The sequence below is a fragment of the Mus caroli genome, unplaced genomic scaffold (assembly GCF_978045245.1).
Source record: "Mus caroli unplaced genomic scaffold, Mus_caroli_1 scaffold_2, whole genome shotgun sequence".
Classification (NCBI taxonomy): domain Eukaryota; kingdom Metazoa; phylum Chordata; class Mammalia; order Rodentia; family Muridae; genus Mus; species Mus caroli.
Genome location: NW_028227257.1, coordinates 26,013,880 through 26,040,932, shown reverse-complemented (window position 1 = coordinate 26,040,932; position 27,053 = coordinate 26,013,880). Strand labels below are relative to the sequence as shown.

The following is a 27,053-nucleotide window of genomic DNA, read 5'->3' as shown; positions in this document are numbered from 1 at the left end:
AATTAGGAAGGCCCTAGCTATTTAATAAGTACCTACTCTGTGCTGGGAACAAAGGGCATGATGACTCCTTCTGTGACTTTGTGTCTAAGGTATATTGTTTGTTTCTTTTCTTTTCTTTTCTTTTTTTTTTAAACGGGATTAAATCTGGGGTCTCTTGCATGCTAGACAAGTGTTTAGCATTGTTTGAAGAGCCACCCAAAGACACTGCGAAGGAGAAGAAATCTAGGGAGTGAGCGGCTGTCAGCAGGTTTTATGGGCTGTACAGTCAGTGAGGGGAAGGAGAGGAGTGGGTAGGCCCGACAGGAGTGGAGGTGGGTGAGAGGGATGCACGGGGCCTGTCATTTCTTAACTGCCCAACTAGGCTCGAATATTTTTCTCGGCCCAGCCTAAGCAGGGTTATTTGCAGGCTGTGATGTGACCTTCAGGAAGCTTGGAGGAACAAGTCCGGAACAGGCAATCTGGACCCAGAACTGAGTGGGAAGTAGACTCGGTAGCCAGGGGCAACACTGAGGTCCAAGGCTTCAGTGCCTGCTGTGATGTCTGTACCCAGAGAGGGAAAGCCACAGACTTCCCTAGGTCCCTCACTGGCTCCCAGAGGGGAGGAGAATGAACTTGGCTGCTGATGTTTGCCTTGCCCCGTTCCTTCCCTCTTGGGGATCAAGAGTGTTCTTCTAGCAAGTTTAAGGGATGCTAGCTGGCTTGTCTGAAGGCAGCAGTGTGTATGAAGGGAGGTAGTAATGAAAGGAGAGATTCGGGAGACAGATGTATACTAAGTGCCTAATTTGACGTAGAGGTGGCACTTGATCTTGGTAAGCAAATAGGGCGGATGACTTAAAGTCACATCAGGGGGCTGGAGTGGTGGCTTAGTAAGTGTGAGGCCCTGGGTTCCATACCCAGCACCGCCACTACCACCAACAAACTAATGAACACTTAGTCTAGTCAGTACTAGTCAAGAAAACAGTCAGTGGGCCATGGGGGATTCTAGGGGGTTTAAATGAAAGGACCAGAGCTAGAGGCATGAGTGTTCCTGTAGAAAATGAAGTGTGGAGTGTGCTTGGCCTGTGAAGGCGCCATCTAAGGACACAACAATCAAGCCGGAGCACTTTACAATGGGTTTCTTTCTCTTACCTCGGCTGGGAGAACCCCTGCCGTCATTCTGGGGAATGGGCCTCACTTTCATTATTATTCCAATTAAAGTTGGGATGAGGTCTAACTTCTCAGCTTGGTACACAAGGTGGGAGAAGGGGGTTGGGAGAGAGGAAGGGGATCGGCTGGTATTGTTCCAGCTCTTCCACAGAGCCAGCTGTGGCTCTCAGGCAAACCTCCCCTAGTTCAGCCTTAGTTGCCTCAACTGTAAAATGCTCTTCATTCTTGAGGCAGTGTGAGTAAAAATGGGCTAGCCTTGAAAGCCAGGTGCCCAGGGGACAGGGATAGGAAGAGCCAGGAGAATGTTCAGTGGAGCAGAAAAACATTTCCACTAAAGTTCTCACTAATTTTGTTGTTTATTTGTGTGTGGATGTCTGGGTGTGTCCTCCTGCCACAATGTGTGTGGAGATTAGAGGACAGTTTTCTAGAGTCACTCTTTCTACCATGGGATTCTCGGGAATTGAACTCCGGTTATTAGGTTTGGTGGCAAGCACCTTTACCTGCTGTGCCCACCCTCACCGCATTTTGAAACAAAGTCGTCTCTATCCCATACTGCCCTCCATCTCCACAGCTGAGGATGATCTCGAATTATTTTTAATTAATTTACTTTTACTCCTATGCACGCGTATGTGACTCTGTCAGTTTATGTGCACCTTATGTATGCAGGACCTGGAGTTACAAGCAGTTTGAGCTGTCTGACAGGGGTGTTAGGGAACTGAACCAACCGGGGTCCTCTCTGAAGAGTGAGCAGTGCTTTTTTTTTTTTTTTTTTTCGAGACAGGGTTTCTCTGTATAGCCCTGGCTGTCCTGGAACTCACTTTGTAGACCAGGCTGGCCTCGAACTCAGAAATCCGCCTGCCTCCGCCTCCCGAGTGCTGGGATTAAAGGCGTGCGCCACCACACCTGGCTACCACCTTGAATTTTTGATCCACTTGTGTCTCCATCTCTCTCAAGAGGCCTGGAATGACTGGCATGGGCTCTTATGTCCAGTTTTATTCCACTATGAGACTATGGTTGGCTATCTATCTATCTACCTACCTACCTACCTACCTACCAATTTATTTATATTTTATGTACATTGGTGTTTTGTCTGCTTGTATATGTGAAGGTGTTAGATCTTGGAGTTACAGATACTTGTGAGCTGCCATGTGGGTACTGGGATTTGAACCTGGGTCCCCTGTAACTAGTCAGTGCTCTTTTTTTTTTTTTAAAGATTTATTTATTTATTATATGTAAGTACACTGTAGTTGTCTTCAGACATTCCATAGAAGAGGGAGTCAGATCTTGTTACGGATGGTTGTGAGCCACCATGTGGTTGCTGGGATTTGAACTCCAGACCTTTGGAAGAGCAGTCGGGTGCTCTTACCCACTGAGCCATCTTACCAGCCCCCATACACTATGGTTTTATATAACAACACCTTAATGAATTTTCAATGAACTAGGCACTGTGTGTATTTAATAATAGAATTGTTCAACAAACTTTGAAGTAGCTAAAGTTATCATCTCTGTTTTAAAGATGATGGAGGCGTATTGAATCTAGGCTTGGGTACTCATTAAAATACCCCACAGTGAGGAGCAGAATATACATATACATATACACACATATGTATATGTGTATATATGTATGTATGTGCGTATATATGCACACATATATATGTTCACATATATATATGTATATATATATATATATATATATATATATATATATATATATAATCTCACTCTGTCAAAAGCTTACCAGTAAGGCAGCTGGGGGCGTGGCTTAGTGGTAGAGTGCCTAGCATGTATAAATTCTGAGTTTAGGGCTGGCAAGATGGCTCAGTGGTTAAGAACACTGACTGCTCTTCCAAAGGTCCTGAGTTCAAATCCCAGCAACCACATGGTGGCTCCCAACCACTTGTAATGAGATCTGACACCCTCTTCTGGTGCGTCTGAAGTTAGCTACAATGTACTTACATATAATAATAAATAAATCTTTAAAAAAATTTTAAAAAATTCTGAGTTTAGCTCCCAGTACTGCTAAATTAACTAATTAATAATAAATTAAGCCAGGTGTGGTGGTGCACATCATCTTTAATTGCAACACTGTTGGGCAGAGGCAGAGGCAGATAGATAGATAGATAGATACCCACAGCTGCTCTAAGATAGCAGGGCCAAACACAAATATCAATCAATGGATGTGTTTATTCATCAGCACAAGGGTGAGAAGCATTTGTATAGCTTAATTTTAACAGTCTCAGGCTGTTAAACCCAGGCTGGCGTTGAACCCTGATCCTCTTACACCTCCCAGGATCTAGAATCACAGGCCCGGCGTGACTGTACCCAGCTACAGAGGAAAGGATGGTTGTTTTTTCATCCTTGTGTGGCAGGGTCTTGTGGTAACTGGCTGGTGGCTGGTGGCTTGGAAGTCATGGAGATCCTGCTGCTCTTGTCTCCCAGTTTGTGGAGGCTTGCCAGTAGTGTTTACTGTAATGACCGCTCATAGTGATTATAGCCAGGATGGTAATCACTGTTCATTCAGATCAGGGTTGGGTTTGTAGCTCTGTGGTCCAGGGCTTGCTGATCTTGTGCAGGGCCCAGGGGCTCCATCCCTAGTGCCCTTTGCACAGAGACATCTGTGATTTAAGCCCCCCTTTTTTTTTACATTCAAGAAACAAAAAACAAGCTGGGGTTGGTGGCACAAGCTGACTGGCCTACAAAGAGAGTTCAGGAAAAGCCTGGAGTATAGACTAAGAGGCTTCCCCATCTCCTTCAACAAAGAATGAAGAGAAAACATATACAAAGAGATGCCCTTGCTCTTTTTTTTTTTTCATTTTTTTTTAATTAGGTATTTTCCTTATTTACATTTCCAATGCTATCCCAAAAGTCCCCCATACCCTCCCCCCCCACTCCCCACCCCCCCCACTCCCCCTTTTTGGCCCTGGTGTTCCCCTGTACTGGGGAATATAAAGTTTGCAAGTCCAATGGGCCTCTCTTTCCAAAGATGGCCGACTAGGCCATCTTTTGATACATATGCAGTCAAGAGCTCCGGGGTACTGGTTAGTTCATATTGTTGTTCCACCTATAGGGCTGCAGATCCCTTTAGCTCCTTGGGTACTTTCTCTAGCTCCTCCATTGGGGGCCCTGTGATCCATCCAATAGCTGACTGTGAGCACCCACTTAGATGTTTGCTAGGCCCCGCCCTTGCTCTTAACAAACAGGAAGTATTTGGGATAGGAGTATACTAGCACCTGTTTATTCTCTCAGACAGGAAAATAAATGCATGTATATGCAGGAGGCAGACTTAAAAGCAAATGAGGCAAAATATAAACAAGTGGGTAACCTGCTTTTAAATTTTGTATATTCCTTGTATTTGTATTATGACTTTAAAAAATTTGTTTTTCATTTATTTATATGAGGGCAATTTTTCAAGACTCCCTTCCTTTCCACGATGTTGGTTCTAGGGATTGAACTCAGCTCTTCAGACTTGACAACAAGTGTCTTTACCCACTGAGCCATCTTACCAGCCCTCTTGATAAAGTGTGGTACTTTAATATCGTACTTAGGAAGCCGAGGCAAGTGAATCTCTGACTTCAAAGCCAGCCTGCTCTACACTGGGTGATTCAAGCCAGCCAAGGCTACATAGACCCTATTTCAAAAGTCAAACAAACAAAACTTGTCTTATTCATAAAGGATTCTCTCAAGTAAAGTTTTATCATAAAGCATACATTAAAACTAGGCCTGGGGGCTGGCGAGATGGCTCCGCAGGTAAGAGCACTGACTGTTCTTCCGAAGGTCCTGAGTTCAAATCCCAGCAACCACATGGTGGCTCACAACCATCCGTAGTGAGATCTGATGCCCTCTTCTGGTGTGTCTAAAGACAACTACAGTGTACTTACATATAATAATAATAATAAAATCTTAAAAAAATAAAACAAAACAAAACTAGGCCTGGTAGTATATAATTCTGGCACTTGGGAGGTAGAAGTAGACAAGATTAGAAATTCAAGTTCTCCCACAGGGCAAGGCTATTCTGTTTTACTAGAAACCGTGACTCCAAAGAAAAGCAAACAAGGGCTGAAGAGATGGCTCAGCAGTTAGGAGCATTGAATCTTCTTACCGAGGATCCAGGTTAGACTCCAAGCACCCACAGCATTTGGAACTCCAGTTCCAGGGAATTCAACACCTCCATCTGACCTCCACAGAAACCAAGCACACATGCAGTACACAGACAGACAGGCAAAACACTCGTGCATATAAGATAGAAACAAATCTTAAAGCCGGGCAGTAGTAGTGGCGCACGCACGCCTTTAATCCCAGCACTCCGGAGGCAGAGGCAGGCGGATTTCTGAGTTTGAGGCCAGCCTGGTCTACAAAGTGAGTTCCAGGACAGCCAGAGCTATACAGAGAAACCCTGTCTTGAAAAACCAAAATAAATAAAATAAAATAAAATAAATGCCTCCCTCTTCCACCCAGGTTTCACTCCACTCTTCCCAAACTCAGGCTGATGCTCTTTGCTCTGTCTTTTTACGGGCAGTCTTGTGGCTCAAGTGAGTTGACCAATATGGCCAATGGCTTTTCAAACTGTAAAGTTTTGTGCTCTCTGGAGATTATTTTCTTTCTTTCAACAAGGTCTCATTGCATGACCCTGGCTGACCTGACTTGTAAAGGAGACCAGACTGGCCAGAGATCATCCAGTCTGCCTCTGAAGTGCTGGAATTTAAAGGTATGCATCACCACACCTCCCGGGAGGTAGTTCTCTTTCTTTCTTTTTAAAAATAAGTTTATTATTTTGTATGTATGGGTGTTTAGCTTCTTGTGGAAGTCAGAAGAGGGTGTACGGGCTCTGGAATTGGAGTTACCTATAGTTGTGAGCTGCCATGTGGGTGCTGGAAATTGACCCCTGTTCTTCTGGAAGATCAGCCAGTGCTCTTAACCACTGAGCCATCTGTCCAGTTCTGTCTGTAGTTTTCTTACTCCCATTTTCCTTAACTTTTCCTTCTGGGTGTGGGGAAGGAGGATTTAGACAGGGTCTTATATAGCCACAGTCCAGTCTGGTCTGGAACTTGCTCTGTCACTGAGGTTGGCCTTAAATTCCTTAAACTCCCAAGTGCTGGGATTCTAGGTAGGATCCACCACGCCCTGATTCTCTTGACAGAGTCATTCCCAAGTGACAGACCAAGACCACCTACCTGCTCATCCAGACTCTTTTTTTTTTCCGGTCTTTTTGAGACAGGGTTTCTCTGTATAGCCCTGGAACTCACTTTGTAGACCAGGCTGGCCTCGAACTCAGAAATCCACCTGTCTCTGCCTCCCAAGGCTGGGATTAAAGGCTTGCGCCAGGCTCATCCAGACTCTTTTAAGGCATCCTCTTTTGCACCAACTTCCGGACACACTTCAGAGCCCTGGCAGTCAAGACATTCCTGCTGTTCCTCTTCCCTAGGGGGCCAGGTCCAGGCTGGGCTGGGCTTTCTCTCCTTTTGTCTTTTGACCAGTCTACCTTTTTTTAAGTGGAAAAGGGCCCAGGAAGTGTTAAAACTTGAAGTTCCCACAATAGTCGCCATTTGCCCATTTACTCACTAACCAGGAAGAAGGGCAGGAGGAAAGCTGTGTTTAACAGGAGTTAGAGCCCCAGAGGCAGGAGACCTGTGGAGATTCATTCATTCAACAAACTTGTATTGAGTTAATTCCTTTTGATGCTAGTCTCCCTGTGGACTTGTGCTCCTTAGAGAGATGTGGCTTCCAGTTCCCATCTAGATGGAAGATGGAAGCCACCTCTGCCCCACAAGGAGATGCAGACAAGACTATACAAAACAACCTCAGGCGGGTTTCAGTGTTATAGGAACACGAAGAACTAGAAGGATTTGAAGGCTGTTCTGTTTGGTGATAAGAAAGCCTCTTCCTGTGATAGATCTGGGGAAACAAAGTCTGAAAGGAGGAAAGAGGCCAAAGCTTTCCTTAGAAGGACAATGCTTGGTGTGTAGGAGGAGCAGCAAAGCAGAAGAGGTTGTAGTGAAGTCAGGGAGCCAACAAAATAAAAGATCTGTGAAAGCCGAGCCTGCATGTGCTAGGCCTTGAAGCTAGCCGAGCCTTTGCAATCATTCCATTTGTTTATCCCTTTAACGTATATTTATTTAGTGTCTACTTTAGTGATCACCACCTAATGTATGGAGACAGACAAGCAGGAAAACAAATAAACATGAACACGTCAGGTGCCTATCATAAACATTTGTGTTTCTCCAGTGGTTCAGCGTGGGCCTTTTGGCCTAGGCAGTCCTAAGCTGCAGGGTAGGGCTCCTCCCCAGCTGGCACGAGGAACCCAGGTAGTTGGGGGAACATGTATGCTTTTTCTTCCTCCAAGGCCTCCTCTCCCCTCAAGATGGCTGACAAAGGCCAAGCTAGGTGAAAGTAGAAAGCAGTACGGGGTCCCCAGCGGGTGACCCATAGGGCCACCACAGCGCCCTGGACAGCTTTGCAGCGGAGGGATGGTCGAAAAGCCCATGCAGGGTTGCTGTGTGACTCCAGCAGGAGCTCTTCCCTCTCTGGGCCGCTCATCCAGACCTGTGAGTGTGCTTGTATGTGCGTGTGTGCATCTGATCTGGATTGGGGGACAGGAAAGGGGGGTGTCTCAGGTGGAGAGGGCTGGGAGCTATCCGTGGGCTCCGGTTATCTAGGAGGGTGACCCGCAAGGTATAGGGGGCCCAGGGGAGGCTCCCGAGGAGGAGGGGCGAGGAAGCTCGGCAGGGATTTCAAATCTCCCTCGCCCGTCCCCTAGGCCCGGCCGGCTGGTGAGTGGCTGCGGCGGGGGCGCCCCCCGGGCGGGGGCGGGGCCAGGGCCGGGCCCGGGTTACAAGGGCAGCGGCGCCGCCCCCTCCCCACCCACTCCCGTGCGCGCCCGGCCTGTAGCGTCCTCGCCTGTAGCCGCCCCTCGCCTCGCAGCCGCAGCCCGCGTGGACGCTCTCGCCTGAGCGCCGCGGACTTGCCCGGGTGGCCCACTGGCGCGCAGGCGAGCGCACGGGCGCTCCAGTCCGGCAGCGCGGGGGTTAAGCGGCCCAAGTAAACGTAGCGCGGCGATCGGCGCCGGAGATTCGCGAACCCGACACTCCGCGCCGCCCGCCGGCCAGGACCCGCGGCGCGACCGCGGCGCCGCGCCACAGCCAGCCTCGCGACAGGTGAGCGCCACGCGCCCCTCGTGGGCTGGGACCTGGTGGTTGGGGCTGTGTGGGTTCCGGGGCGACAGGTCCCCTGGTGGCGCCTGGATGTTTGCCGGGGTCGGGGAGAACCGGGCGCGTGGCGCTTAGCGGGACGGGGACACGGGGACTGGGCACGGGGACAGAGGAAGCGAAGTCCCCGCTGCACTCCGCCACTCTGAAGAGTTGAGGGGAGGAGACCTGCAGCAACTTTTCTGGAGTGTAGAGTTGAGAACACTTGGGAGCGGAGTGGGGCCCGAGCGGTGGCTGTCCCCGGGACCCAAAGTCCTTCCTAGCCCAGTTCTTACCCAGAGCCTCCTCGGGGAGGAAAGGCTGGGATGTAGAGGCAGAAGTTGTTTCGTCAATGTAGTAGTGGTTGTGGATCCGTTCTGACTTGGAACCTCGCACTCCCAGGTTGGGATGGCGCTCTGGGTACCAGCAAGTGGGGATGCGAGATGGGCGTTGTCCCCGGGGTCCTCCGGAGCGTTGCCGGCTGCTGGGAGGGGCTGGGTGAGCACACCTGGCCGGGGAGGAGCCAGCGGGGGGGCGGTTCCTCACGGTGCCGGCTGCCCTAGGGGCTCACTTTCCATTCTTAGCCTTCTTCCGGGGTGAGGTGGCCCCACTACCTAGTCCATACACTGAGTCCTTAATTATAAAATGACCCTCTGCCTCCACTTCCTAGCGGTCAATCGTCCATGCTTCAGGGATTGCTTTATACCTGTGGAATCCGTCCAGGCTAGAGGGTGCAATCAAAGCGGAGACCTACTTAACTGCGTTCCCAAGGTTGGACTGCACGGAGGAGAAAAGTTTCTTGCTCCAGTCTCACCTGTGGCAACAGCAGTCCTGTGATCTCCATGCCTCTGCCTGTGATTTCCCTGTGATTCCTGCTTTACACTGGGAGGCATATGAATTAAGATGAATTAAGGCCTCAGTAGAGTGCTTCCGGACTTGTGGATGTTGTGGGCTTTGGGCTGGTGGCACTCACCGACCTTCCTCTGTCCACCAGGCCCGCTGAGGCTTGTGCCAGACCTTGGAAACCTCAGGTATACACCTTTCCAGACGCGGGATCTCCCCTCCCCAACCCATAGTGCCTTGGGACCAAATCCAGGGCCTTCTTTCAGGTAAGCCACCCACCACCACTGCATTACACCTCCCAGCTTCAAGGTAAACTTCCGTAAGGTTGGTAATACACCAGGCACCTATCTTTATTGTGTGGTTGGCCTCATTACCTCCCGGCACATGGTTGGAAGCAGACTGCCCATCTCGGGCAAGCACTGTCTTGGATTTGTGCTTAAATCCTACTATCGCAAAAGCAATTACAGTACTATCCATGTGCCATAGTTGCTATAGAAAGCCATGTGCAATAGAAACAGTTCACTAAGGTTAGGGAGGAAGCCAGCTTGTGGGGTCTTCAACCCTCCATCTTCAAGGTGGGATAAGCACACAATGGCACAGCACCTGGAGTAGGCCTCAGTATTCGAATGTTGAGGTACGCTGGGGCCGAGCGGAATGGAAAGTCACCCCTGCCAGCCCCTCCTTTTCCTGCCTCCCCGAGGTACTGTTTCATTCTCAGCTATGGAGGCATTTCTAAACCATCATTGTCTGTGACTGGGGAGTTGGCAGGAAGGGCTGTCTTTGTTTCCTTTTTAAAAAAAAATTTATATTTTATTCTGTACGTGTGTGCACGAACGGGCCATCATTGTGAAGGTCAGAGGAAAACATGTGGCAGGCAACACACTCTACCATGTGGGTCTGGAGATCAAGCTAAGGACGTCAGCCTTGGCTGCAAGTGTCTTTACCTGCAGGGCCATCTCCACTCCATCACCGGCCCCTTTGTTCCCTGTTGGAAAAGGGCTGTGTTGTTTATGGTTTGGGGCCACTTTTTTTTTTCCTCCTTCCCCCTCCATGTTTGAGGATTGCTAAAGGTGTAATTGACAAGCTAAGCAAAATCCTTCACCTTTCCTGTTGGGGTGGGGAGAGCTGAGACAAAGGGGCTGGTGAGGCTGCTGGGGCCAGCCACATCCTTCTTAAAGCCATAGGCCAAACTCTTACCCCTACAAAGGTTGGGGGAGGGGAGAAGAGGATCTTGTAGCTGCAGGGGGCTGAGGGAGAAGGAAGGGAGGTGGGGCTGACGAGGCTGCTTCCCTGCTTGCCCTTCCTCTAGCCATGTGGTGCCTCTGACCCAGAGACTCCTGTCACCCTTCATTATCACAGCCCAAGGCACCCGATTGCAGTGGACATTTGGACAAGTACGCCGTCCAGGGAAGTGTCCTTTGGCATTCCTTTGTCCCAAACCAACTTCCATGTGGGCGCCACCTCTAGTTCTGGATACCACTTCCAAGATAGCGCTTGCTAAATCTGAAGTTTCCTAGTTTTTTTTCCCTTTTTCTTTTTTCCATAAGAAATAGGGCCTTCTGTGTTGCATAAAGGTGTCTTTACCCCCAAGTAGTGGCATGCATCACCAGGCCTGGCCTCAGCTGTGTTCTGTTGGGTGGTCTGGCCTGTTCTGGCCTGGCTTGTTTCTTCCTCTCCCCACCAATCTCCCTCCATTTCCTTCCTCAGGCCATGTCTAAATGTTGCTCACATCTTTTGCGAAGTGTGACTGTGTGCGCGTGTCTCAGGGACCCCTTTGTAGGTTGTAGGACGGAGGCTCTGGGAGATCTAGGCACTTCCATGATTGTGACTAGCTTTTAGTAGGGGACATTTACACTTTAACATTTTCTGCCATCTCAGGATGGATTGCTCTGCAGAAGGACAGATACCCAGTGCAGATATTCAGGTGTGTCTGTCTCTGGCTGACACAGGTACGTTGGCTGCTGTGTTGAGTTAGTTTCCTGAGGCTCTCTCCTAGCTGAGTTCCCACCAGTGGCAAGAAGGGTCACATGGGATCCAGGATAATTTTAGATTAGTGAACTGATTGCTCACTCACAGTTGAGTAAAAAGCCCCCTGTCAGCTGGGCATGGTGGCGCATGTCTTTAATCCCAGCACTCAGGAGGCAGGGGCAGGTGGATTTCTGAGTTCGAGGCCAGCTTGGTCTACAGAGGGAGCTCCAGGATAGCCAGAGCTACACAGAGAAGCCCTGTCTCGAAAAACCAGAAAAAAAAAAAATAGCCCCGTGTCTGCAGGGTAACAGGATGTTGAAGCAGCCTTAGCAGGGCCCAGGATTGACAGTCTGCTTAAGAGGCTATGTGCTAGGCCTCACTTGGTCTATCTATAAAGTGAACAAGGGAGAATCTTTCCTTTTCTTTCTTTTTTTTTTTTTTTATATTTTTATTACATATTTTCCTCAATTACATTTCCAATACTATCCCAAAAGTCCCCCATAGCGCCCCCCACTTCCCTACCCACCCATTCCCATTCTTTTGGCCCTGGCATTCCCCTATATTGGGGCATATAAAGTTTGCAAGTCCAATGGGCCTCTCTTTCCATTGATGGCCGACTAGGCCATCTTTCGATACATATGCAGCTAGAGACAAGAGCTCCAGGGTTCTGGTTAGTACATCATGTTGTTCCAACAATAGGGTTGCAGATCCCTTTAGCTCCTTGGGTACTTTCTCTAGCTTCTCCATTGGGAGCCCTGTGATACATCTTTTTTTTTTCTTTATGGACTGCCTAACATTTAAAAAAATTTTATTTTATTATGTATGTGAGTATACTGTCACTTTCTTCAGACACACCAGAAGATGGCATCAGATCCCATTGCAGATGGTGGTTGTGAGCTACCACGTGGTTGGTGAGAATTGAACTCAGGACCTCTGGAGGAGCACTCTTAACCATTGAGTCATTTCTCCAGCCCTGGGAGGCTTGTTTTTTAAGGAGCTAATTACTGTCTAATTGCTGGAGATGCTAAAGTTCAGGTTATCGAAAAGGACGCCGCCCGGGAGTCAAATGTTGAGGATGTAGTTCAGTAGTAGAACGCTTCCTCAGCCAGCATGAGGCCCTGGGTTTAATCCATTGTACTGTGCGCACATGAAACAATACATTCTAGCTTTTGTTTGCTTTTTGAGTCTTGCTGTGTATCGCTGGTGTTGCGACCTATGGCATGTAGCACAGCCTGGCCGTTATTTTGCTTCGGTGCTTTGTGCTTAGATTATGGGCATGAGCCACGAGTCTTGCTTGCTTTTGTTCTTGCTGGGGATTGAATCCAGGGGGCCCTGTTTATAATATGCAAGTCCACAACCTCTGAACTACACATAGTCTCGCTGGGGTGTTGTAGGCAAGAGTCTTGCTGTAGGGAGGCTTAATGAGAGCTGGGTTTCAAGTCTGTCTCTGTCAAGCTCAACATTTAGTGTTCACAGTTTTGAGTGACTGGTTTTTCAATGGGCCTTACTGGTGACCAGCAGTGTTTAATGCTCTATTGTAGGGTAAGGCTTGATCTTTACTTGGCACTGCCCCCTCAAAGGAAAAGAAAAAAAAAAAAAGCAGGTGTGCTGGGTTTCTGTTACTGAATCTGCTTGAAAAAAATTTTTTCCCCCTGACCAATGAGCTCTTCTAGCGCACAGCTTGAGGTGTGAGTAAGAGTTTGTGAGCTTGTGTTTTTGCCTCCCCTGGACCTAGGCTGTATAATCCCTTGCGCTCCTGTCCAAGGCTTAGCCTGTGTGGATGTCAACAACAGAACAAACTGAGGAAGGACACCTGGGAGAGGGAAGAGGCTAGCTGATCTTCTGCAGTCGTTTCCGTGAGGTGCAGCCACATTTACTTCCGATTGTATGTGTGCTTGGGCCAGTGCTGGGGCTATGAGACCAACTTGGGGTCACATTACCAACGCCATCACTGCTTCCTGAGGCTCCATGAGTGGGCTGTACTGATTTTTTTCAGCTGCAGCAGGGGGTTGAGCATCATATAGTTGAAGAAGCGCTTGATGAGTCCAGGGACCTGGTGAGAGATGGTTGCTTAGGCTAGCCACATCAGAAGGTAGGTACTGGAGGTAGGGCTTACCTGTGTTTTACCAAAGGCAGAGTAGAACAAGGATTAGGAAAACCCTGAAGAAATGTGTTCTTCCTTGCTCTGGACAAAGAGGGACCAACAGCAACAGTGTAGTTCAGGTGCCTGAACTTGTCTTTGCTAGACTAGTCTGCCTCTGTTCTCTGATGATTACAATTATACCTTCCTTAATATTTATATTTTTTTGTATATGAGTATACTGTAGCTATCTTCAGACACACCAGAAGAGGGCATCAGATCCCATTAAAGATGGTTGTGAGCCACCTTGTGGTTGCTGGGAATTGAGCTCAGGACCTCTGGAAGAACAGTCTGTCCTCTTAACCTCTGAACCATCTCTCCAGCCCCACGTGCAGGTTTCTCTACTTGAACATGGCCCCTTCTATCTAGCAAGAGCTGTCCTCACCTGCCTTTCAGTAGTTCTCCTTAGTGGCTGTGTAAAAATCTCTGCTTTTCCAGGTTTAATACAAACAGTCACTTGTTTGCAGATTTCGCTATGACATTACAATGACTAGACCACTCATCTGCTTATCTTTGATTATTTTAAAATTTGATGAGAGGTTCTGGAGAGATGGCTCAGCAGTTAAGAGCACTGGCTGTTCTATGAGAGGACCCAAGTGGTGGATTCCCAGCATCCACAACTCTATAATCCCAGTTCTAGGGGATCTGATGCCCTTTTGGCCTCTGCAGGTAGTAGACACACAAACACACACACACACACACAGAGTATACATGCAGACAAAACACTTTATACAGAAATGAAGGTAAGATTTTACTTAAAGATTATTGAAATGGGGTCTTGCCTTGTAGACCTGGGTACTTGTTCTGTAGTCTAGGCTGGCCTCAAACTTTTGGTTTTAGTCTCCAGAGAGCTTGTAGCAGGATGAGAAAGCCACATTCTGGGCTTGATTTTTTTTTTTTTTTTTTTAATCTGTTGAAAGTACACGTCCATCAATGCCCATTTCTATCACAGGTGACATGATGGTGTGTAAGGCGATTTTTGGAACTTGGCAGAATTTGATTCCGAGACATGGGTAGCATGGCTATTTTGGGTAGCATGTTAGTATGCTTTAATCCTAGTACTCAAGAGACAGAGGCAGATTGGTCTTGACTGAGTTCAAGGCCAGCCTGGTACCAGGCTAAACAAACCCCAAACCAAAACAGTGTGTTGAATGCACTCAAACCCAGGACAGTCCTGTGACAGTCAGGACGACTTGAGGTAGCTTGTTCTCCTTGTATTCCTGGGGATTGGAGTCACATTGCCAGGCTTGGCGGCTTCTTTATGTGATGCGTGGTGAGCCATCTCTCTGACCTTCTGCATTTAAATTTTTTGTTTTGTCTTGTTTTCAAGATGGTTTCTCTGTGTAGATCTGATTGTCCTGGAACTTGCTCTGTAGACCAGGCTGGCCTCAAACTCAGAGATCCGTCTGCCTCTACTTCCTAAGCGCTGGGATGAAAGGCGTGCACTACCACCACCTGGCTTGCGTTATTTCAGTCAAGATTTCGTTTTATTTTGTGGGTGTTTTGCCTGTACCTGTCTGCACCATATCCACTTAGTATTCTCAGACACCAGAAGAAGGTGTCCTGGAAGAGCAGTGAGGACTAATTTAAGCCATCTTTAGCCTCATACTTAATTTTAACTTACTCTACCTCTGTCCCAGGCCTTGTAAGGACCCCTGCAGTGGCCCAAGTCTCTGATTCTTATGTTGTGACCCTGACAAGGCTCTACTTCCTCTGAGTTGTAGTGTGTCCTCCTGTAGAATGGAGCCTGTCTGCTGTGTTTCACTGTGAGGCACAAGGGAAGTACTCCCAGCACATCTGCTCACAGCTGTCCTTATGGAACAGGCAAGGGAGGACTCCAGGGAGGCTGTGGGTTCTCAGTGCCTCCACACAGCAACTCCGGGAATGGAGCAGGTGAGACCTCTCTTCCTTGGTTCTGTCCTGAGGCTGGAGGCGAGGCACAGACCTCCATTTGCTCCCCTTCATGATCTTAACCCCCTCCTTCTTGCTTATCTACTGTAATTTTCTAGTAGGAATGCTAAACTGGCTATTCCTTCTCAGGAGGTGTCAGGGAGGTTACAGGATGCTGTGGAATAGCTCTTTTGCTGGCTAGCCTGGAAGAGATGGATGGTATCAGCTCTAAATTGCTGGGGTTGGAAGGAGTTCCTGGGCCCCTCTTGAGTCTAATCCATGGTCTGGGAAAGGGTCAGATATTACCTTTGCTCCTGAGGTTAGGAAGCCACTTCTTGGAAGGTAAATACAACAGTAGATCATACTTCATGCCATGGAGTGCCCCTGAGACCTGGAGTGGCTGGTGAACCCTTAATAGCATTTAAGGGCCTGTCTGCTTGTCTCTGGAAACATCATTGGTAAGGCCTGCGCCCTCTGGACTCCTTGGGCATTAGAATTGACAGGGTCATTAACTTCTCTCCTGCATAGATTCCTGGGAGATGTATGTTTGTGCTGTTCAGGCTACTTGAAAGCAGAGAGCAGAGAACATTACCTGTGTTCAATTTGACACAGTGTGTCAGCCACACTGGAAAATCCCTTGCAGAGGTGACACCTCCTGAGAAGGAATAGCCAGTTTAGCATTCCTACTAGAAAATTACAGTAGATAAGGCCAGTTGGCTTATGATAGGAGTTATATTACTCAAGAAGTGCTAGTGTTGAACCAGAAGCCAACATTTAGCCTGAAGCCAAAATGAGGTACCTGAGAAGAGATTTGTTATCTGGAATCACATACCAATCCCTGGTGGTGAGCTGCGTTTCGGTGTCACCAGGCTCTACGAGTGCATGTTATGTTCCCTTTGCCTAAGTCATACACCCAGTCTGGCATTCCCCTCCCTCGACTCTTTTATTTTAGAGACAAGGTCTAACTTAGAGCCCTGGATGGCCTGGAACTTACTATGTAGACCAGGAATGTGCACACTGTGATCTTGCCTGGTGTTTGAGGAGGTTAGGAGTCAGATCCCAGGAACTGGAGTCATGGTAGTTATAAAGCCACTTTGTGAGGTGTGTGTGTGTCATGAACCTCAAGTCAGGTCGGTCCTCTGCCAGGAAACTGCTCTTAACAACTGAGGTATCCCTACAGCCCCAGTATGCAAGGGGGCAGTTCTGCCGTGAAGTCTATCCCTGGGCAGCCAGGTAATGGACCATAATGATGGGGTTCATTTCCACATCCTGCCTGCGGGTCCAGGTGGGTTTGTGAGATGTTGAGGTGCTTTGGGGAAGGTATGCCGCCCACCTTTCAGACACTGGCTCACTAGGCACCGCTAATGCCCCAGGGGAAGGTCCAGGGTAGTTAATCATTGTCAGCGCTGGGCAGCAGGTCCTCTTGGATGGACCTGTGTAGAAAGAGGGCACACACCTGTCTGACTTCTGGTTGACCCAGATAGGGCCTGTCTGAGGGACTGAAGTCCAAGGCTGTGTGAGAAAACCCACTACTGACCCTGGCTGAGAGGTCACGCATGTCCTTGCTTTAGGCCTGACTCCACACCAGCTCTTCACTCTGCCTCCTCCTCAGAGTGTGCCTCGAGGGAGCTTCAGCCTCCCTCTTGTGCCAGGTGGTGCTGATCTTGTCTGAGGGGACATGCTCTTCTGAATACATACAGCCCACCCAGCAGCTTTCCTGAAGGTCTGCCTCCCTGGCCTCAGGAAATGGCCACAGTCAACTAGTTAGTTCTACCAAATCATGGTGCCTGGCTGATGGGACCGGATCAGACACTTCCCTTGTCCATGGGGAGCAGAAGAGAGTCCTTGTGTTAAGAAAAAGTCAAGCCGGGCGTGGTGGCGCACACCTTTAATCCCAGCACTCGGGAGGCAGAGGCAGGCGGATTTCTGAGTTCGAGGCCAGCCTGGTCTACAGAGTGAGCTCCAGGACAGCCAGAGCTATAAAGAGAAACCCTGTCTCGAAAAACCAAAAAAAAAAAAAAAAAAAAAAAAAGTCGAAGGTTGGGACTGGACCATTTTGGCCTAGGAGTCCCATTTGCTGTCTGTGATTCTCTAACGCTAATGCATAGATTAGTCAGAGATCTTGATGAGGTTTAAAGCCCTGGTGGGGCAGGTTAGTTAGCTTTCGCCTGCGAGTGCAGCTAATGCCTGTGTATCCAGTGCGAGGTGCTGACTCTGGCCTACTGATGAGCCAGAGGTTCACATGCTCTCTTTGCCATGCTTGAGATGCAGTCTAGGCCTCGTGTATAAATTTCAAATACTCCTGTGGGTGTCTGCCATACTATACTGTTCATACTGAGCTACACAGTGCCCCCAGGTAGGTGCTGAGCCTGTCTCATACCCTTGGAGCCACACTAGGTGCTACTTCTAGAAAGTTCCCTGGGTAGACAGCTGCTGAGTGTTTTAAACAGGAGTAAAGAGAAGACTGGAAACCAGGTGGTCAACTGCTCTTTCAGCCAAGTTTCAGAACACAAGTGTATGTGGTGAGTGACTTCCTTCGGTTGTACGGTGAGAAGGAAGACTATTCTAGGCCTGGTGTGACCAGGCCTGATACCAGGTCACACCAGGTATGTGAACCAGGTATGTGAACCCTTAATTCTAGCACTCAGGAGGAAGAAGCAAGTAGATTCTGAATCTGAGGCCAGGGCTACACAGAGACTCTGTCTAAAAACAAAAAGAAAAACAAACAAATAAACAAACCAAACTGGAACAGATTGTCTGCCTGGCATTGTTGACTTGATTATGGAGTTCTCACACCTGGGATTTTATGTTTATTTGAGACAGGGTTTCTCTGTATCCCTGGCTGTCACTCTGTAGACCAGAGCAGCCTCAAACTCAGATATGTGCATACCTCTGCCTTCTGAATGCAAGCCACCACACCTAGCTATGTCTGAGATGTGTGTGTGTGTGTGTGCGCGTTCAAGTGTATACGTGTGTATGTACGACTTGATAATGCAGTTATCACACCTGAGATATGTAGTTAGCATACTTCAACGTCAAAAGGGTGGCTACACAGCAGGTGAAGGAACATGGTCCACAAAGGCATTCTGAGGCTGATTGCTAGATGTTCAAGGCCAGACTGAGCTGCCTAGGGATTTGGACAAAATGGACCTCATTTCCTGGGGTCATAAAAGCCTTTTTTTCCAATAGAAATCCTAGACTCACTTGTAGTTTTACTTTTTTTTTTTTTTGTTTTTCGAGACAGGGTTTCTCTGTGTAGCCCAGCTGTCCTGGAACTCACTCTGTAGACCAGGCTGGCCTCGAACTCAGAAATCCGCCTGCCTCTGCCTCCCAAGTGCTGGGATTAAAGGTGTGCGCCACCACGCCCGGCTAGTTTTACTTTTTTTGTAAAGAATTTTATTTTGTGGGTGGGTGTTTTGCCTGCACGTATGTCTGTGTGTAGAGCACCTGCAGAGGTTGTTAAGGTCCCCTAGAGCTGGAGGATTATGAGCCACCATTCGGGTGCTGGGAATTGATCCCAGTCTTCTGGAAAGAAGAGCTGCAAGCCAATGCTTAACCATTGAGCCACCTCTCCACCTTTGATATTTTCTTCTTGTGTAGCCTTGGCTGGCCTGAAACTTGCTATGTAGACCAGGCTGGTCTCAAATTCATAGAGAGCTGCCTACCTCTCCCTTCTCAGTCCTGGGATTAAAGGTGTATGCTACCACTCCTGAGTCCTGTGTTACAGTTTTCCTCTAAGTTTACTGTGCGCCTCATGCCATCTTTAACCCTTGAAGCTTCTCAAGTTCCTGCATTATAGATTTCGACAGCTATAAATAGCTTTGATTTTTCTCATGCTGGGAAAAATTCTCTAAGGGCTTGGCTATGCAAATCTTCTGTTAATCTAGCTATATTCCCATTCTTGGTGTGCTTTTTTTTTTTTTTAAAGTTTGATCTACTTGTGTGTGTACACACACGAGCTTACGTTTATGGGGGGGGGGGGATGCAGGAGCTTCTCCAAGTGGGTTTGGGCGTTGGAGTTAGGCCTTTAATCTTCATGGCAGGCCCCCTCTACTGGCTGGCTGTCTAACTCACATGCCCCTGAGCTTTCTATTTTATTATTTCATCCTTACAGTCTAGGGGCAGGGTCATTGTTTTATTACTATCCATGTCTCCTGTCCCCCACCCCAGTGCTGGGCTTCCAACTCTGGTTCCCGAATTTTAGGCAAGCACTACTGAGGTACATTCTCCACACCCTTTGTCGTTTGAGGCAGCATCTCTGTCCCAGGCTGCCCTCAATCTGTCCTCAGGATCCCTGGTTGGTGCTGTTGGGCCACATTACATTTCATGTGGAAATCTCAGGTTCTTTTCTGCGGCACTTTTCTATTCCAGAATGGGCTCACAGTTGTCTGTTAGAAAGGTGCAGCTTCTGGTTTGTTTGTTTGTTTGGAGATAGGATCTTATAGTGAAGCCCTGTGTGGCCTGGAGATCCATCGGCCTCTGTCTCCTGAGTGTTGGGATTAAAGGCATGTTACCTGGCCAAGGACAGGTTCTTACCTGTACCTATGTCTAATTGGTGTCCACAAAGTTGTAGAGAGTGAATCAGGTCACACAAGCCTCTCAGCCCACCAATGAAGCCCTGGCTAGCTGTCTTAGCTGGCTTACTGGAGGGACAGCAATACAAGGCCAGGTCTTGGCAGTGGGATGAGGCTGTCAGGCTTATCAGAGCTCACTGCTGGTAACTGCCACAGCCTCTGCTAGTGCTTCTCCACCCTCCCTTCAGAATTTGGGATTCAGCTCCCACTGATGAGAGAGGGAATGAGTGACAGGCCAACTGACCAAAGGGGCCCAGAGGATGGGCTGGGGTGGGGCTTGTGCTGCCACGGAGAGGAGGAAAGCCTGTCTGAGAGGAAGGGAAGAAGGAAGGAGACCTGGAGACAGTAAACAAAGGGGTCATGGGGGAAAGAGTACACTGGTTTCTTTAGGCTCTGCAGAGGTTGGGCCGGGGAAGGGATTGGGGACAGATGGGAACCTAGGCTGGTTCAAGCAGGTCCAGGTAGGCATGCCCTAAATGGCACTGTTTGAAGAGCTGGCCAATTGCAGAACAGTCCTAGTCTCAGACCCCAGCCTTAGCACCATCCTCCTGTTCGGTCCAGGTAGCAGGCATCAGGGGCATTGATCCCATCAAGCCAAATGGAACCAAGTTCTGAGCCTCACAGTTTGGTGAGCAGATAGGCTCTGTTTGCGAAGAGTCTTGGGATCATGGACATGTGAGCCTGAGACTGGGTCATGGGGTCTCTTGGACAGGGAATAGAGAACTGGTGGTGTAAACCTTGCAGTGTGCCCTGTCTGCCTTTTACATATCCTGATCTTTCCCCACAGGAAACAATGAAGGGAGACAGCAGACATCTGAATGAAGAAGAGGGAGCCAGCGGATTTGAGGAGTGCATAATTGTTAATGGGAACTTCAGTGACCAGTCCTCAGACACGAAGGATGCTCCCTCACCCCCAGTCTTGGAGGCAATCTGCACAGAGCCAGTCTGCACACCAGAGACCAGAGGTGGGTGTCAAAGCTCAGACACGGCAGGTTCCATGACAGATCTCAGAGACTGCCTCATTGCTTCTCTTGTATGGGCTTCACAGTGATCAGGAGATGCTGCCTACTGGCCTCTTCCTCTTTGCAGTTCTGAGACCACTTGAAATGCCTCTGTCACTGGTTTGGAGTCCCCTGTATTGTCCCTTCTTATCCTTGACATCTAGAGTCCCTTAGGACCTTCTAGAATGGATAAGCATGGCCCATTTCCCTGTTGATCCCAAGAGCTACTTGCCCATATGGGAAAATTTGAAATATAGCCAGCATCAACCAGTTTCCTGGGATGGTCTGAAGGAAAGGGATTCTTTCCACCCTAAAATGTTAATATCCAGCTTATGGCAACAAAGGCATAAGACGGGCCCTGTGACCCTTTTGACGGTGAGTTCCTGGATATGACGGACACTGGTTTCCTAAAATGACTACGTTGGGGTCAGCTGAGGCCACCCTGTAGGCTGATGACCACTGTCCTGCTCCCAAATGTGTCCTCCCAACTCTTCCTTGCAGGCCGCAGGTCAAGCTCCCGGCTGTCTAAGAGGGAGGTCTCCAGCCTTCTGAATTACACGCAGGTACCTACCGCCTCTATCTCTTCCTGTGGCTCAGGGCTTTTCTTTCTGCTTTGATTTCATAAAAAACAAGACAAATGGAATTCTCTACTGCACAAGAAAGTCCGTTTGAGTCGATCCTTCCTGTATATCTGTCCTCAGTACAATAATAGAGCAAAACTCACTCATTCCTGGGATGAGGTAGCTTGCTTTGGCCATGACATCTTTGGTGTTTGGGTTGTTTCTTTGAGACTGTCTTGGTTGTCACTGTAAACCAGGGTGGCCTCCACCAACCCCTTGGCTCAGGTCTTCCTGTATGTGTTCTGAATAAGTTGAGAGGTGTCTAAATAGTCTCATTTCTGTAACGTGCTGATGGTCTGGGATTTATCTTTTTTAATGCACGTGATTAGCAGAGGTGACATTTCACTAGACAGAAACTAGGTGATTATAGGATGTACTTTGGGGACTACATCAATATAATGATGCTTCTGTCCCATGGCCTTTTTCCCTCTAGGACATGACAGGAGATGGAGATGGAGATGATGAAGTGGATGATGGGAATGGCTCTGATATTCTAATGCCAAAGCTCACCCGTGAGACCAAGGACACCAGGACGATCTCTGAAAGCCCGGCTGTAAGTCCCACTGCTTATCTCAGGCACCTCTTACCATCCTTGGGCCTGCATAAAAAATGAGAGGCTGAGACACTGCTTAATGAGAGACTGAGACACTGTTTAATGAGAGACTGAGACACTGTTTAATGAGAGGCTGAGACACTGTTTAATGAGAGACTGAGACACTGCTTAATGAGAGACTGAGACACTGTTTAATCAGAATTTGTTTTCCCGACACATTGGATTTTATGTGTGTTACGTAGGTCAGTGGACAGTTTACAAAAGCTAGGTTTTTACCTTAAAAGCGTGTAGATTCCAGGAACCAGACTCAAGATTAGCAGGCTTTGGCAAGTCCCCTAACCCACTGAGCCCCTTGGTTAAGTGTTAATATCCTTCAGCTACTACAGGGTAATTCAGATTATAACCTGAGTCTCAGGGTAAAATGACATTTGACAGAGCAAAGAGCACATGAGCACAGCCGCTTGACAGTCACTTGATGGTGACACCAAGAACTTGATGAACAAAAACCACTTAATGTTTGGATATCTTCGACATTTCCTAACTACAACCCCTTTGAGGAGGACTTCATATTCATTACCCATTCCTGCTAAAACGACAGGGAACTGAGTTACGGTCCCCAGTGTTCTCACCCTCACCGTGTGACCAGATCTAAGTTAGAGTCCTGCTGATGGCAGGGAATGAGCTTTAAGCCTGGGTGTGTGGAAATCCTGGAACACCAGGACCTACAAGGTGGAGGCAGGAGGATCAGTGCTGCACTGAGACAGTGGTGACCTTAGCTCACCTGTGTAAATCCAGCAGTGAATTTAAAAAACGGCAGCAAATTTAATAAATGGCAGCGGCAGGCAAGCACAAACTATGTGCTGAGAAAACTGCGCTTTTCTGCTCTGCTCTCTTCCAGTGCCTTCTTGGCCCGTGCTTCTCCTGGAATAATAATACTTGGTTTAAGTCAATGATTGAGACCTGTGGGTCTCAATGCTGTTGGGAGGGGGTTAGAAGACCCTTTCACAGGGTCACATGTCAGATATCCTCTGTATCAGTTACATTGTGATTCTTTTTTTTTTTTTTTTTGGTTTTTCGAGGCAGGGTTTCTCTGTGTAGCCTTGGCTGTCCTGGAACTCACTTTGTAGACCAGGCTGGCCTCGAACTCAGAAATCCACCTGCCTCTGCCTCCCGAGTACTGGGATTAAAGGCGTGCGCCACCACGCCCAGCCCAAATGTTTATTTATTTATTTATTATATGTAAGTACACTGTAGCTGTCTTCAGACACTCTAGAAGAGGGCATCAGATTTCGTTACGGATGGTTGTGAGCCACCATGTGGTTGCTGGGATTTGAACTCAGGATCTTTGGAAGAGCAGTCAGTGCTCTTAACTGCTGAGCCATCTCACCAGCCCTTACATTGTGATTCTTAAAGCATCAAAAATGTGGTTACAAAGTAGGAATGAAGATAATATTATGGTTGAGGGGGCTGAGGGCTCACCACAATATGAGGAACTGCATTTAAGCCTTACAGCATTAGGAAGGCAAACAATAATTCAGTCCCCATTTGCTGTTGCCAGTTCAGGAGGCCAAATCTGTGTTGTGACGTGGAACAAGTCTGATAGTCTCCTGCAAAGATACCCTGTTGAAGGTATCCCTGAGATTACACCCAGTGGTCTTCTTCACTTCAGGTTGAATTGAGGCCGTCTCAAGTTCTTATTCCTTTGGGAGCCTTTGGGCCCCATGCAACTGTTCACCTAAGGTCCAGTATTTATCCTTTCTCACTTTCAGGTCCGAACCCGACATAGCAATGGGACCTCCAGCTTGGAGAGGCAAAGAGCCTCCCCCAGAATCACCCGAGGCCGGCAGGGCCGCCACCATGTGCAGGAGTACCCCGTGGAGTTCCCAGCTACCAGGGTTGGTCCCATCTCTGATCTCAAGATCTGCTTCATTCACTCCCCACAACACAACATTGTTGTATGTTTAGCATGTGCTTTCTTCACACGCTCCTGCTTTCCAGGGTCTGGCTTCTTACTTTCTGTTCTGACTCATCCTACTTGGAGCTACTTTGAGGAGGCAAGAATTCCCGATTGCTCAGGTCTCAGGCCCATCTTGGAGTTGAGCCAAACCACTGGTGTCATTCACCCTTGACTTTTGTATATTTTCCTACTGTCTCGAGGCAAACCCAGCAGGGCCAGCACATTCTTCTGTTTCCAGATGGATCCTACCCTCTCCTGAACGCAGCTTCAGAGCCTCTGTCAGTGAACACACACACTGTTCATTCTGTCTCTGCTCTGCCTTGGGCTCAAATAAATGCCTGCCAGTTCATGTAACTGTGCCTTCTGGAATGCTGATTTCTTTCTCCATTCTTCCTTCTCTGAGAACCTGTTGGATACTATCTATTCGTGTACCTCCTTCTGCTTTGCTTCACTGGGTCTCAATCTCATCCTTATGTCTTAGTCTCGGAGACGTCGAGCATCGTCTTCAGCAAGCACGCCGTGGTCATCCCCTGCCAGCGTCGACTTCATGGAAGAAGCGACACCTAAGAGCGTCAGTACCCCATCAGTTGACTTGAGCCAGGATGGAGATCAGGAGGGCATAGATACCACACAAGTGGATGCAGAGAGCAGAGATGGAGACAGCACAGAGTATCAGGTAAGCCTGAGAAGGGATACTGGCCTATGTTTGCATTAAGGTCCAAAATACAGGGAGAAGGAAACTGTAAAACTTATTTAGTGACTAAATGATTTTAAGATTCTGTACATGGCTGGGCGGTGGTGGTTCATGCCTTTAATCCCAGCACTCGGGAGGCAGAGGCAGGCGGATTTCTGAGTTCGAGGCCAGCCTGGTCTACAGAGTGAGTTCCAGGACAGCCAGGGCTACACAGAGAAACCCTATCTCGAAAAAAACCAAAAAAAAAAAAAAAAAAAAAAAAAAAGATTTCATACAATGTACATTTAATGATAAACAAGAGGCAAAGGCAAGCCTGCTGTGCGCAGGCAGCTCCATGCTAGCACTGTAGTGAGATAGATCCTGCCTCAAGAACAGAAAAAAAAAACAAGTTGTGTAGCCAAGGATTGCCTCCTGATCCTTGATCTCCCAAATGCTGGGATTATATGCACATGCTATCGGAATTTCTGTTAGTTTTAATAGGATTACAATCTAAGGACTTCATAGTATGGCTTTTCTTTACTATGATCCCCACCCACCAACTTAGCCTCTCAGTAGTTGCCATGGGGACATTAAAAAAAATTTTTTTAGATAATATTTGTGGCTTATATCAGTTAAGCAATAGTGTTATCATGCTGTATGTATTCAGGCACTGGAGTTATTTAACCAGTTGAGGTTGTTGGTATACATTGCCAGTTAATGCCTTTCTACTTAGACATATGCATTATAATACTTATACATATACATTACAAGGCGTATCCATCTTGACAATGCCAAAATTTTGTGTTCATTCAGAATACCCCCTGATGTAGTCTCATGTTGGTCTTTTTGCGAAGCATCGTTGTAGATAAGTTATGGAGGAGGAGGCTGTTAGCCCAAGGACTGTGTACTCAAGAGTGAGCACAGGCTGCTTGCTGCTTTCCTAACTTAGTTTTCGGGCTCACTGCTTAAGTTACTTCCCACCAAGCCTCATTTGAGTTTAATCCCTGGGGCAGTGGAAGACAGGATAGACTTCCAGAGTGATGACCTGTCCTTGCCATAAAAACCAGTTTTATTTTTCCTGGGCATCGTTTTGAACTCGGACCTCTGGAAGAGCAGTAAGTGCTCTTAAGGGCTGAACCATCTCTCCAGCTCCCTAGGCATCTTTTTTTTTTTTTAAATTTTTTATTAGGTATTTTCTTCATTTACATCTCATGCTATTCCAAAATTCCCCTATACCCTCCTCCCCACCCTGCACCCCTACCCACCCACTCCCACTTCTTGGCCTGGCGTTCCCCTGTACTGGGGCATACAAAGTTTGCAAGACCAAGGGGCCTCTCTTCCCAATGATGGCCGACTAGGCCATCTTCTGCTACATATGCAGCTAGAGATATGAGCTCTGGAGGTACTGATTAGTTCATATTGTTGTCCTAGGCATCTTTTTGTATGGCCAAGATTTTTCTTGCCCTTGGTTAATGGAGTTTCTCGGGGTTCACCTGACCTGGTAACTACAATTCTTTCTGTTTATTTCTCCAGGATGATAAAGAGTTTGGAATAGGTGACCTCGTGTGGGGAAAGATCAAGGGCTTCTCCTGGTGGCCTGCCATGGTGGTGTCCTGGAAAGCCACCTCCAAGCGCCAGGCCATGCCCGGAATGCGCTGGGTACAGTGGTTTGGCGATGGCAAGTTTTCTGAGGTGAGCTAAGGGCAAGGCGGGTTTGGGGTTCTTCATACCTCAGGCCTGGCTTCTTCTCTGGAGGTGGCTCTAAGGTCGCCTTTCTGCCAGTGGCTGCAGTGAGCTTGGCATTGGTACTTGAGTGAAGAAAATGACTTCTTGGATTGCGTGTCTTAGATGCTTGCTGTAGACTCTGAGCAGCTGCTTTGTTCTTAGAGACAGGGTCTCAGTGTCACTCTCTGGCTTAAACTCTTGAGTTCTGTCTCTGTCACCTGAGTTCTGTAACTGAAGGTGTGTGCCTGTGACAAGTCTGCTGGAAAAGGAGTTGATGGAGTGATGGTGTAGTGGTTAAAAGAGGTGGCTGTCTGCTCTTACAGAGGATCTGAGTTACTGAGTTTACATCAGGCTGCCCATGACTGCACCAGAGTTCTAATGCTGTCCTATGGCCTCTGTAGGCATCTATACACACACATACACACACACACACACACACACTCCTACCCCTGTAATCCCAGCAGAGATAGCCCTTCTCTACTGTGTGAAGTCCAAGACAGTCATAGAGGCTGCATGAAAAGATAGTTTGAACTAGTATTAGCCATTTAAAAGGAATCTTTCTAATGAGGGTCTTCTGACCATAAATTGAGTTGATTGTGTGCCTTTTAAGGGTTGTGGGTCTCACCCATCCACCTCATGTGTGCTAGGCAAGTTCTACCATCCCAGCAGCAGCCCACATGTTAAGTGCATGTGCCAAGATCTGCTTCAAACATTTTCTTAATCAGTATGGGTGTTTCCCTGGATGTAGTTTTATACAGCATGGGAGGCCAGGAGGGGGATTT

The 27,053-nt window shown here is 48.0% G+C and overlaps 1 protein-coding gene across 6 annotated transcripts in view; it reads left to right on the top strand.

The window, feature by feature from the left end:
* The first annotated feature begins 7,932 nt into the window (after positions 1 to 7,932).
* LOC110311249 (DNA (cytosine-5)-methyltransferase 3B) overlaps positions 7,933 to 27,053 on the top strand; it is a 38,894-nt gene continuing 19,773 nt past the window's right edge. For 2 of the 6 annotated variants that reach the window (XM_029473994.2, XM_029473991.2), the window contains exons 1-8: positions 7,936 to 8,297; positions 9,322 to 9,436; positions 20,530 to 20,707; positions 21,245 to 21,306; positions 21,797 to 21,916; positions 23,686 to 23,811; positions 24,355 to 24,549; positions 26,080 to 26,238. In XM_029473994.2, coding sequence (XP_029329854.1) covers positions 20,536 to 20,707; positions 21,245 to 21,306; positions 21,797 to 21,916; positions 23,686 to 23,811; positions 24,355 to 24,549; positions 26,080 to 26,238 — 834 coding nt within the window. In that variant the 5' untranslated portion in view covers positions 7,936 to 8,297; positions 9,322 to 9,436; positions 20,530 to 20,535. Of the gene's footprint in view, positions 8,298 to 9,321; positions 9,437 to 20,529; positions 20,708 to 21,244; positions 21,307 to 21,796; positions 21,917 to 23,685; positions 23,812 to 24,354; positions 24,550 to 26,079; positions 26,239 to 27,053 lie in introns of all 6 variants that reach the window. The other 4 variants (XM_029473998.2, XM_029473997.2, XM_021184522.3 and 1 more) reach the window with 3 other exon arrangements.